Here is a 13,324-nt window from a genome sequence, read left to right as displayed (position 1 = left end):
AAAATCTATCTAGTTTTTTTTTTAAATTTTTTTTGATAATTATCCCTTCAAAAAAAAAAAAAAATAAATAATAATAATATTTTTTTTGCATCGTCACCTTTTTTGTTACTTATAAAGTGTATAAGTTAACATAAATTTTTTAAGTTTTGATGCACTGTGGGTATACAGTCTCAGCAACATGACAATTTATCCACTTCTTCATTTGAATTTTACAATTTTTTTCATTTGCCTTTAGAGCAAAATGTGTGTTTATATATATATATTCTAATTTTTTTGATGTATGTGGCTTGTTATCTGTGCTTTCTATTTTTGTCCACTCTGCTCACCCACTCATTGCCTAGGCAGTCACAACAACAATCTGATTTGTATCACTAACATGTGCAATATAGCACTCAATCATCTCATCTTCCAATTTTTTTCACATTTGCAACAACATGAACTTTCTTTTCAAGGAACTTTAACATAAAAGAAGACAATGTATTAAAACTTTCCACCTGTATACACCAATAATTACTGGAGGAACGTACCTCAATTTGTAAATCGTTTTGTCTTCCATTTACTTTTCAGTTAATATATGTAATAATTAAAATGAAAAATTTTATTCCCGTTAGGAATAAAATTTTTCTGGGAGAAGGTGGAGAATTGTGATAATGTTAATTATCACAAGTTTATTCTCTCCTTTATATAATTCTGTTTTTTTAATTTTTGCTTCACTTTTGTTTTTTAATATTTGCTTTAACTTTGTTTTTTTTAAATTCGCTTTAATGTTGTTTTCTTAATTTGCTTTACTTTTATTATCTTAACACTTAATTTATTATTTACGAATTACTGCACTTAACTTCACTTAACGTTCAGCTTATATTTAAATCATTTATCAATTTACAATGTACATGTTAATTATTGTATATTTTTTAATTATTAACTTTTATAGATTATTGTTTATGCTTTATATATAAATTATGCAATATTAATTTATTTATAATTGTCTATTACTATTTTCTTTACTTTTTCAGTCATGCACTGCCTTAAGATTTTTTCCCCAATCTTTTCCTTTACCAAGGGTAACTTGATACAATCTCCGAACCCATCTTGAATCCCCTCTTCCTAACACCTGCGTGGGAGGATTTTGGACCCTTTTTAGTTGCAGCTGCATCCGATGGTCAACCGTGTGTATTAGATAGTTTTATAGGTTTTTTTTATGTCTTGTCCCCTTCACCGCGTGACTTTTTTCCTTTTTCTCACACAGCTGTGTACTTTTAATTGCGAACCGGACGGTAATCGTCTTTCTTAACCTTTAGCCTTTTTGACCTCGCTCCCCCGTTCACACGAGGGTGTCGCGACCCCCTTCGACCACGTGTTGTCCTTTACTTGCTCCTTCTATCGGCCAATGGTTTCTTGAGGGGTTGAATTTTGAACAACCCTTAAATTTCTTCATTGGTCTACTTTTAAGTTGTCCTACCCCTCGTTTCCCTCATTGGCTTTTCAAGGGTGACCCCCGAGCTTACATAAGGTAATGCATGACGGAAAAAAAGGATTCTGGCTCTTATCTCAATATGTGATTGGATTTTTTTGGATGACAAGATTTTGATCTGGTGATGTAAAAAAAAAAGATGTTGGAAATACTTTGCGAAAAATATGGTTTTTCTATTGTGATTGTGAGTTTACGAAGGCTATGTTATAGTGTTTGTGTCGATGTATAACAACGATTCAAAATAATAAATAGATTTGTTTATACGAGTAACCTGCGTCATGTGTCTTCATATTATCACCTTACAATTTAGTTATCAACGCCATGTTGGGGTGAGTAGTTATTGTTTTTTTTAGTTAGCACAGATGATTATCAATCTCACAAGAATGCGTTTTCCTTTAAATATTTCCGTATGCAATTCCCCTTATCATTTATATTAATAGTTTTTGTTTATCTGCTTATTTTTCTAAATTTTTGGCCCAATGGACCTATTGGGTTATTTCGGTGTTCAACAATGCTGAACCACCACTATTCGGCCTTTTATTTAACGCGACTTAATGTATAATTTTTTTACCTTGCCATATTCATTTAAGTATTATTTTATTTTAATTTGCTATGCATTCTTGTGGGTTTGCCTTGCCACACACACATTTTTTTTATTGTATTTATTAGATCATGTACTTGAGCTGTGAATCAATTGTCTCTAATTAGTGTTTTAGGCATTATTCTTTCATTAGGTCATTTAGCATTAACCTTATTTTTAATCTTAACTTTGATTAATTGTTTTAATTTCATAAGTTGATTATTTTCAATTTTTAATTCCTTTATGACTTTAACTAACTTATATAAATTATTAAACTTTAAGATAAACTATCGTGAAAATATTGTAAAAGGAGTTTAAAAAAAAATATAATAAAAATAAACTAATTTTCCAGGAATTTTCGAGTTTCTAAGCATTTTTTTTAAATTTCCCGAATAAAAAAAATATTTTTTTGTTTAGGATTCTTTAATATATCGGAAAACACAATAAATAAATAATATAATGTAAAAAAAACAAAAGAAAGAAATATAAAAAATTTTAAAAAATACCCTCAGATGGGGTTCGAACCCGCAAGCCTTCGCTTAAGGTGTAGGTCACTAGCACGCGGTCTTAGCCGTTGAACCACGTTTTAGACGGAGATCGGGCTACTACATAGCTTCAAGTACCCTCTCCCGGTGAGCTAAACAAAAGACTTAATGGGTTTGCAGCCCCCCTAATAGGTCTATAAAAATGTTGCTTTGTAGGGTGGTTCGGCTCTTAGAGGACAAATTTCCGTCCGAGTTTGAAATTTATAGCTTAATATTAAAGGCAGTTAGATGGACTTGAAATTTGAACCTTTTTCCCGCCATTTTATTTTATTTTTTATTCCATTATGCGTTCTTTCACCAAGAAAGACACTTAATTTTAAGCATGGAACAAATTTCGAATGCTAAACTATCGTGAAAATACTGTAAAAGGAGTTTAAAAAATATATATATTAAAAATAAACTAATTTTCCAGGAATTTTCGAGTTTCTAAGCATTTTTTTTAAATTTCCCGAATAAAAAAAATTATTTTTTTGTATAGGATTCTTTAATATATCGGAAAACACGATAAATAAATAATATAATGTAAAAAAATCAAGAGAAAGAAATATAAAAATTTTTAAAAATTACTCTCAGATGGGATTCAAACCCGCACGCCTTCGCTTAAGGTGTAAGTCACTAGCACGCGATATGACTTTTGTCTTTTTTTCTGCCATTATTCGCTATTTAACAAAGAAAAATAATTCTTTTCATATATAAAACACTTTATTCGCTTAAAAATATTGAGAAAGAAGTTAAAAAAATAACATTAAATAAAATAAGTAAATAACTAAAAAATAATCAAAATTTATCTGTTTATTACCTATTATACGCTATTTCATAAAGGAAAAATAGTTATTTCTATATACAGAACACTTCATTCACGCTAAATTGTCGAAAAGTATATTAAAAAGCATAATATAAAATAAATAAAAAAAATTTAAAGTCGACCCTTGCAGAGTATCGAACCCAGGACTACATATCATTCTTGCCCACAGCACTACCAACTGCACCACGCTTCACATACCTGCTCCGCGTATATTTAGCTTAAAGCACCATCTTCCGGTTAGTCAACAAAACATATATGGGAACATTGTGGGCCCACTAATTAGTCTATAAAAAATTCCTTTAGTTCAATTGTTTGTTACATAGGACTCTAATTTCAGGCCGAGTTCTAAATTTATAGGTAAATATTAAAGGGAGTAACGGGGTATGATGTGTGCGTGCCTCCTGATACGTGTATTGTCTTTTTTTCAGCCATTATTCGCTCTTTAACAAAGAAAAATAATTCTTTTCATATATAAAACACTTTATTCACTTAAAAATATTGAGAAAGATGTTAAAAAAATAACATTAAACAAAATAAATAAAAAATAATCAAAATTTATCTGTTTATTAGCTGTTATTCGCTCTTTAACAAAGAAAAATAATTCTTTTCATATATAAAACACTTTATTCACTTAAAAATATTGAGAAAGATGTTAAAAAAATAACATTAAATAAAATAAATAAAAAATAATCAAAATTTATCTGTTTATTAGCTGTTATTCGCTATTTCATAAAGGAAAAATAGTTATTTCTACATACAGAACACTTCATTCTCGCTAAATTGCCGAAAAGTATATTAAAAAACATAATATAAAATAAATAAAAAAAATTTATACTCGCCCCTTGCAGAGTATCGAACCCAGGACTTCCGGGACTACATATCATTCTTGCCCAGAGCGCTACCAACTGCTTCACATACCAACTGCTTCGCTACCACGCTTCACATACCTGCTCCGCGTATATTTTCCTTAAAGCACCATCTTCCGATTAGTCAACAAAACATATTTGGGAACATTGTGGGCCCACTAATTAGTCTGTAAAAAATTCCTTTAGTACAATTGTTTGTTACATTAGACTCTATTTTCAGGTCGAGTTTGAAATTTATAGGTAAATATTATAGGGAGTAACGGAGTGTAGTGTGTGCGTGCCTCCTGATACGAGTTTTTTTTCCAGACATTATTCGCTCTTTAACAAAGAAAAATAATTCTTTTCATATATAAATCACTTTATTCACTTAAAAATATTGAGAAAGAAGTTAAAAAAATAACATTAAATAAATAAATAAATAAAAAATAATCAAAATTTATCTGTTTATTAGCTATTATTCGCTATTTCATAAAGGAAAAATAGTTATTTCTATGTACAGAACACTTCATTCACGCTAAATTGTCGAAAAGTATATTAAAAAACATAATATAAAATAAATAAAAAAAATTTTTAGTCGACCCTTGCAGGGTATCGAACCTAGGACTTCCGGGACTATGCATATCATCCTTGCCCACAGCGCTACCAACTGCACCACGCTTGACATTCCTGCTCCGCGTATATTTAGCTTAAAGCACCTCCTCCCGGCTAGTCAACAAAACATATTTTGGAACATTGTGGGCCCACTAATTAGTCTATATGAAAATTCCTTTGGTACAATTGTTTGTTACATTAGACTCTTATTTCAGGCCGAATATGAAATTTATAGGTTAATATTATAGGGAGTAACGGGGTGTGATGTGCGCGTGCCTCCTGATACGACTTTTGTCCCTTTTTCAGCCATTATTCGCTCTTTAACAAAGAAAAATAAGTCTTTTCATATATAAAACACTTTATTCATTAAAAAATATTTAGAAAGAAGTTAAAAAAAATAACATAAAATACAATAAATAAATAAATAAAAAATAATCAAAATTTATCTGTTTATTTCATAAAGGAAAAATAGTTGTTTTTCTATATACAGAACACTTCATTCACGCTAAATTGTCGAAATGTATATTGAAAAACATAATATAAAATAAATAAAAAAATTTTAAGTCGATCTTTGCAGGGTATCGAACCCAGGACTCCCGGGACTACGTATCAACCTTGCCCACAGCGCTACCAACTGCGACACGCGAATATAATTACTCAAATTGCTGGAAAGATGATATGTTCCCTACTAATGACAATGAAGTTTTTTGTTTTATTCAGTCATTTATTTATATTTATTATGTCCGACTGTTGCTGTTGTTAATTTGCGTCGCACTGGAGCTGCACAATGGGCTATTGGCGACGCTCTGGGAAACATCCCGGAGGATGATACGAAGACATGCCATCGCAGTTTTGATCCTCTGCGGAGGGGATGACATCCCCGCTTCGATAGCCCGACGACCTGCGTGCGAAATCGAGCACTTTACGGTAACAAAGTTTAACGAAGACCAATACCGCACACCCTCGGTTCCTACGCAGACTTATCCAAGTGGTCACCCACCAGCACACTGACCGCAGCCAGTGATGCTCGACTTCGGTGATGGACTATTATGTCCGACAATGTAAAAAAGATAAAAAATGCCTTTTGGGCTTCTGAGGGCTCCAGCCCCGAATGAAACTTTAAAAAAAGAGGGGGGAAAGTAGGATCTGGGTGCCCTTATCATCTCGGGGCCCCAAGCTACAGCTTATTTAGCTTATACGTAATTCCGGCCTTCAGTGACAATGGCTTTTTATAAATTGAGTACTTCCATTTGAACGGGTTAGTAACATTTGCAGAAATAGGCAACCGGATGCTTTACATAATTATGAAATCAGTTCGTAAACAAACAAAAGGCTGTGATGAACATTTCACTAAGCATACCCTTAATTATTTAATCAAAATAGTTTGAAATATTCCAATATGTGCATCAGCATTAGTCAATGTCAATTAAGAATGGTGTGAGCTCTTTTTTTTTCTTTCTCATAGTAATAAGCGGAATAACGTGCTCTTAATCTTTCAACATAGGAATTATTTATATAAAAGCTCAGCAATTTTACAGTTTGAATTTGAAACCTGAAGACTAGATGCACACCATTGAAATCATTTTTATTTATTGTTTATAAAAATATTTTTTTAAATAATAAATAAAAACAAAAGAATTTGAATTGATGTTTAACTAACAATAATAAAAAGAATATTTTAATAAAATATTTGTGTTTTAATTTTGTAATAAAAGTATCCTTTTATTTTTTCAGACTATTGCTAGTAATCCACAATATCCTTCATTTTTAGATCAGGATATAAAAATTTTCATCAGAATTTTAGGAGATGAAGAACCACAGTTCATTGCTGAAAAAACCACCCATGTATGTATTTTCATGTCATGCCGAAGGGTCATTTTGTATATTTTAATGTACGTATTTTTATATATATCCTGTATTACTTTTTATGAAGGTAGCCAATCTAAATTTTTTTCCTTGACTCTTTTATATTTTTTTTATTCATACATTGTCAATTATTTAGTTTACATAACTGATGAACTTAATGAACACAGTTAATTGTCATTGATATGGGTTTAAGATAACAAAATTTGAACAGTATTTAAAAAAATAATCCCATTGTTGCTAATGTCGGTAGGTTATGTAGTGTGTGTAGGAAATCAACCTCATTTTAATGTCTTGGCAGAATAATCAGGTTTTCTCTATTTACGCTTGATCTCAGTTTGTTTTTATATTCAAGACTGCTGTTTTTAAAAATTAGATTAAATCAGGGTTAGTAATTGTCCTGATGATCTTGATGTTCCTGATATAAAGTATTTTATCCGTATTTGTCCAGAATTTTGTGTGTGTATTGAATATTCGATTTTCCAGGAATGAAAATGCAGATTTTTGAGAAAGTAGATTTAAAGAATTGAAAAATTTTGATCCAATATCCTTTTTCTTTCTTTTTTAAATGCTTGTCATTATCGCAATATTTGATTTTCCAGGAATGAAAATGCAGATTTTTGAGAAAGTAGATTTAAAGAATTGAAAAATTTTGATCCAATATCCTTTTTCTTTCTTTTTTGAATGCTTGTCATTATCGCAATATTTGATAGTTCCAATATAGGGACTGTCTATTGATTATTTACATGGTTTAGATATTTAGAGTCTTGCCCAGAGGATTCATTGTTTCAACCTCTTTGGGAATTAAGTCATTCAATGGAAAGGAAAATTGATAAGCAATTTTGCAACATCAAATTTTTATGATGTCGATTTCAAGGTTGATATGCTTACTTAATATTTTCACCAAATACAATAAAAAATCTTGTAAGATTTCCCAGTTGCACAAATATTGATTGTTTTCTTTCATGTGATTTCAGTCAACAAGCAGTTATAAAACTTTTAAATGATAAATTAGGGGATTGCTTACTAAAATTAGTGTTCTACATAAATGTTAAGTGGCATATTCATTGCATTTTTGTTTTGAGATCATTGAAACCCTACTTTAAGGAGATGAAAGAAATCTTCAACTCAATTACACATTTGAATTATATATTGGTATGAGTAAAATATTGACGAATTGATACTGTTCATTTTTTTAATGCTACAGCGTCATCAAATTTTTCCATGTTTTGATTTGGAACTATTATTTGTTGTTCTGTATTGATAAAATTATTCTGGAAACTGTTAAAACTTTTTGCTATGAACAAGTAATTTTTTGCTGTAAAATTTTATTTTGTTACTATTAAGTAGAGTAAATTGTACTTTTTAACTGACTGTTCCAAAAAATGCTCTGCTGTTCCAAATCTGTTCTAAATTTTGTCCTGTTTTTTTTATATTTTTAAATTGCTGTCTTGATTTGTTCTTTGCCCTGTTACAAAGCTTGCTTAATGTCTTCAGCTTGGGCATTTTATTTAATAATAATGTGTATAACCTTTTTTTTTTATTTAAATATATTTTAATTAGTTTTTTGTCTGTTTTATAGTTTTTACTTAAGTTTTTAGAGATTTATTAAATGTTTTTAAATTTACTAGCAAATGGGATGTTTCATATTTTCATCATTCAAAATTAAATTTGAATGATGAAAATCAAAATTAAATTAATTTCAAAATTAAATTTGAGAACTCTACTTCTTGTTATATAATATTTTAAGCATAAAAATCTGTCTGTTGTCTAATATTTTATTGACAATTTTTTTAAAAGGTAACTAATCGAACCTAATTAGAATTTTAATATTATGATATATTGTCACGAAACATACATATTTCACAGTGTATTACAATATTTTTAAAATTTAACTATTGACTTTGGTCAAGTTTTTGTTAACCAAACAAAATATAAAATTCTGCAAAATATTATAATCTATAATTATCAATGTCAATAATACTCCTAAAATTATCACATTCTATATTTATCATTTTCAATAAGGAGTGCAATTTTTTGATGTTCAAGAACTGTAATTGATAATTGTGTTTTTGATATTTATCATTATTGAAAATTATCATATACTCAATATGTATTCAAATTTACTTAATATAAATCAAATATTGTTATCACAATGGTTAAGAATAAATGTTTTGTTGCTCAACCCTAGTAACTAATATGATTCTTGGTGTGGTTTTGAAAATATTTGTTTAAAATTATTATTTAATTATATATTTTAATTTGCTTTTTTATTACAATTTCCTTAAAAAATATTTCCACTGAACTGTATTATTGTTTTCGGCAACTTCGTAAGACAATTTTAGAAATAATTTACAGGCTCCCTACAAATAATCATTTGCTACCTCATAGCAAACCAATCTTGTCTTTAATATTCAAATCATTGAAAGGAAGTAACAACTATCTTCTTCTTCTAAATCAACTATCTTCTATCAACTATCTTCTAAAAGTTTAAATGACTCAATTATATATATAATATATATTATTTAAAAACAAACTTTAATTAATAAGTTGTCTGTAAATCAACCAGCAGGTATGCATATTTTCAATTATTAACAATTATTGATCAATTTAATTTCCCTAACATTATAGGCAGAACAAGAACTTACAGTATGTGTTTGTTCTGCATGCATTGTTATTTGTTGAGTATAATTGAAATACTTACAAATCAAGAGCATGGATCTAGAAAAGTTTAAACTTCTAGGACTTCATTTTTATGAGACATGCTGTTTGATTAAAAAAAGTGTTAAATTTTACTGAAATATTGGGCTGTAAGTCTTTAGGCAACCGTGTGCCCAGGATTTGTAAGCCCGTAATTATAAATAATATTCTAATTAAAATTACATTTATCTCTCCGAGGTAATACTGGTACAAAAATTATGCAAAGTAAAGTTTATTTGGTAAAAATTTTGACTAGCTGAAAATATTTTTTGAAAACTGAAAATTTTCTTCTCTAGCTCTACATTTTATAATAATAAATAAAAGATTAAGAGTTTGTATTTCCTTCATATTGTGGGAAAATAATGGCACTTTTTGTTACAGAATTTAAAGTGAAAATAAAATTTGACATATCAAAACCGAATTTTTAATTTTAAATACTTGACTAGTTTTTAAATTTTTTATTTTTTCAGAAATTAGTTAACTACATTAGATTGATGTTTACATCTGAACAGATTAGCTAATAAAATGTTGCTATTTATTAACTTAGAATTTTGTTGCTTTCATAAAAACTTTGAGAAACTATGCAGATATTTTTCTCAACTTATATTTCCTCTATACGTTTAATGTTGGAATTTTATGACTTCTCCTATACTGATTTTATTGATGTTTTATTTTTATTCAAATATTCATATTTTAGGTGGAAAATGAGGAAAACATATTAGTAGTTTTAAGAATAATCATAGAATTTCTTAAGACCTTCAGGCCACCATGCAGCTTCGAAGTAAGAATATGTTATCTATATGATTTATCTTTTTCAATGAATTCGCTTTTGTATTAATATATTTCACAAATGTACAGATTCATGGAAAACTATTTTATTAATAAACTTTTGTAAATTTTTGCATTACATTGATTGGAATGTGTTTCTGTAGGTTTATTAACTTACATTTGCACGGGGAAAAGAATATTGACTTGAGTGGATGTCATTTAATAGGATACATAATACTACTAGTTATTTATCATTTCACATTACTCTGGCTACTGTTTTTTTTATTATATATCTTATAGGAGATTTTTTTTTTTTTAGATTTTTCACTTGTTTAATTAGTTATTTTGCACTTAAAAGTTTAAATATAGTCTTCCATTACAATGATAAATGCTTCTATGAATAATTCTTCATAAAATGAAAAAAGGAAACAATAGAGGAAAGAGAGGACGATAATAGTTCTGCTTTGAATCAATTTATAAATAAAGTTTATAAGCCTGTAATTTGCGATATAAATGCCAATGATCACACAAAGCTAACTCATTTTAAATTCTCTGTACAGAAATTTCTTGACAAATTGTTCCTAAAATGTTCTTGTTTAAATTTCTCAAGGTTTTTAATAGATATTGGTTAAAAGAATTCCATATTGCTTTCATTTAATGAAAAATTCTGAGGAATATCAATGAGTATTGTTTTCCCAATCCAAATTGCTATGATCCTTAAAAATTTTTTTAAAAATAATAACGAGTCTTATTATAATTATAACTATAATTATAACGAGTCTTAATCATAAATTTATTTTTTAAATATTATAAAATGTTATTTTTGCACTTAATTTAAATGAAAGTCTTAATGAAAAAAAAAATGAATATATTGTGGGTTCTTTTTAATTTTAGAATGACTGACTCAAAATATTAGGGGATATGAAATATCAATGATTCCCCCACAGCACAACAGGAAGATTTTATTAGTACTTTGAATTATTTATACTTTTTTGATTATTTTAAAGTTCAGTGTGAAATAAATCTTTAAAATTTTCATGATTTATTAGGTAGAGAAAAATAAAATAAAAAAAGAATTATGGAGAAATATAGAAATTCTTTCCATTCAGTGTTTATAAGTTTCTCCATTCATTGGTAATTTGTTCTAAATAAATCTTTTTAATGTAATTAAAACCTCTTTTTTTTATTTCTATGGTTTAAATCCTTTTTTTATTCACTTATTTTATATTGTTTGTTCTGGTACTCTTCACCTGCGTGGCCTGTTAAACCACAATATACCAAAACATCAAGCATATTAAAATGTGGGAAATCTAAAGGTTGCATACAGTGATGTGAAAATAATGATATATTTAAAAAATTTAGCTATTACTAACACCTCTTCAACTTACAAAAAAAAAAAAAAAAAAATTATGAAGAATAGTATAGTCAACATGTGACTTCAAAACAAAAGAAAACATGTAAAATATTAATTATGATATGGTTGTATCGCTTAAAAATAGGGTTCAACAAATTAAAATCTGTGTATTGAAATAAAGTAAATTTCATCATAAATTTAATCACTTGTAAATATTTTAACTTAATGCAATTTTCTGCAGTAGTTTTTTTTTTAAAAAAAATTATATTCTTTTTAATTTCTTGTTGAAATTTTATGAAACGTTTATGTGTTTTTTTTCTCTTTTAAAATTTTAATTAAAAATGATTGACTACAGGCGCTTTCTTTTGTAGTGTCTGTTGCTTATTTAATCAGAATTGGTTTATGACAAACTCTCTATTGAAGAAGAAAAAATATTGTGTATAAATATTTAATACTCTGCATTGTTCAATATGAATACAGTTTTGTGATATATAAACATGCTCCACCTTTATTGTGATAACATATGAAATTATAATAATTATATGATGTATTTACCATATCGTATAATTATCATATATAACATCATGATATTAATTATGATTATATTAAAAAAGGCAAAATATTTGAAAGAGCATTAATATAATGTATGATTATTAATAGTATGATTCTTAACAGAATCATGAAATCAGTTGGTTGCATTATCATGCTACATACCAATTGAAAGTAGAAAATATATTCTAAATTGCAAAAAATATTAAGCTTTTGTGATTTTTCAATTATTTTTAGATACAGATGTTTCTGCTTTATGTAAAGAATATTTACAAAGAACTGCCTAATCACTTGCATCTTATATTTGAACTACGGCCTACTCCAAATGTAAAAGATTTATCGGCAACTACGTTGGAACTTTTATTGAAAGAAACATTTACCATAACACAGATTCAAATTGAGAAAAGTGGAAGAAGAATCCCGAATTCAACTACCCAGATGGTGAGTAAAAATAATTTTAACGTCTGTGAATCAGTTTTATTAGTTATTAAAATAATCATTAGTTCATATAACAGGGATGAGATTCTTCCGCGGATTCGCGGATTTCCGCTTTTTTTCAGATTTTTCCATTTTTCCCGCTGATTTCCGCTGAAATTTTTTTTTTGCACAAGTTAAAATATTTTATGAGGAATTTAATTTTCCACGGAGCGAAATTACTGAAGTCTTTATTCCACCCTCTGAAGTTTCTCTAAAAATCATTTCCTTGGGATAAAACTGGTTGATCTTTATACAGGGATGAGATTCTTTTTGTCTCTCGAATTTCAACCTTTTTATCAAAAACTCCGATTCTCTAAAAGTTTCGTTTTTTAATAAATATCTCGCTTTTTTTTAAAAAATTCAGTCATTGAAGTAAAATAATTATATTTATTTACGATTTTCAAAGATAAACTGAAAATTCAAACTATGTCCTAGCTGCTAACCCTTCCGCAATTTTACTTACATTTGCTGTTTTCTCCGATTTCACGCACAGAAAATAAGATTTTCCGTATTTTTTATCCGTCGGCGGGATAGCTCGTATTTTCGCAATTCAGACGTCGTTGCTTCTTGTATTCTGGCGTGAAGACAAACAAAAAAATAGAAAAAAATATATAGGTGGATTTGCGGTGAAAATATTTATTTGCTCATTCAATTAATCTTGCAAATTTTTATTTATTATGTCTAAACAAAAGCAATACAAACAAGCCTTTTAGAAATTTCAAGTCCAGACTCTGCAAATAACTCGATTTTTATTC

At 28.2% G+C, this 13,324-nt stretch overlaps 1 protein-coding gene across 21 annotated transcripts in view; it reads left to right on the top strand.

The window, feature by feature from the left end:
• The first annotated feature begins 6,142 nt into the window (after window positions 1–6,142).
• LOC147806684 (transcription-associated protein 1-like) overlaps window positions 6,143–13,324 on the top strand; it is a 36,239-nt gene continuing 29,057 nt past the window's right edge. For 17 of the 21 annotated variants that reach the window (XM_087149313.1, XM_087149314.1, XM_087149307.1 and 14 more), the window contains exons 1-4: window positions 6,143–6,293; window positions 6,593–6,703; window positions 10,119–10,202; window positions 12,330–12,533. In XM_087149313.1, coding sequence (XP_087005439.1) covers window positions 6,258–6,293; window positions 6,593–6,703; window positions 10,119–10,202; window positions 12,330–12,533 — 435 coding nt within the window. In that variant the 5' untranslated portion in view covers window positions 6,143–6,257. Of the gene's footprint in view, window positions 6,296–6,592; window positions 6,751–10,118; window positions 10,203–12,329; window positions 12,534–13,324 lie in introns of those variants that run through there. The other 4 variants (XM_087149326.1, XM_087149320.1, XM_087149325.1 and 1 more) reach the window with 4 other exon arrangements.

Source organism: Parasteatoda tepidariorum, chromosome 8 (genome assembly GCF_982258835.1).
Source record: "Parasteatoda tepidariorum strain Cologne lab strain chromosome 8, Ptep-v5.0, whole genome shotgun sequence".
Classification (NCBI taxonomy): domain Eukaryota; kingdom Metazoa; phylum Arthropoda; class Arachnida; order Araneae; family Theridiidae; genus Parasteatoda; species Parasteatoda tepidariorum.
Note: the sequence above shows the minus strand (reverse complement) of the source record. Positions and strands in the feature narration are given on the sequence as shown.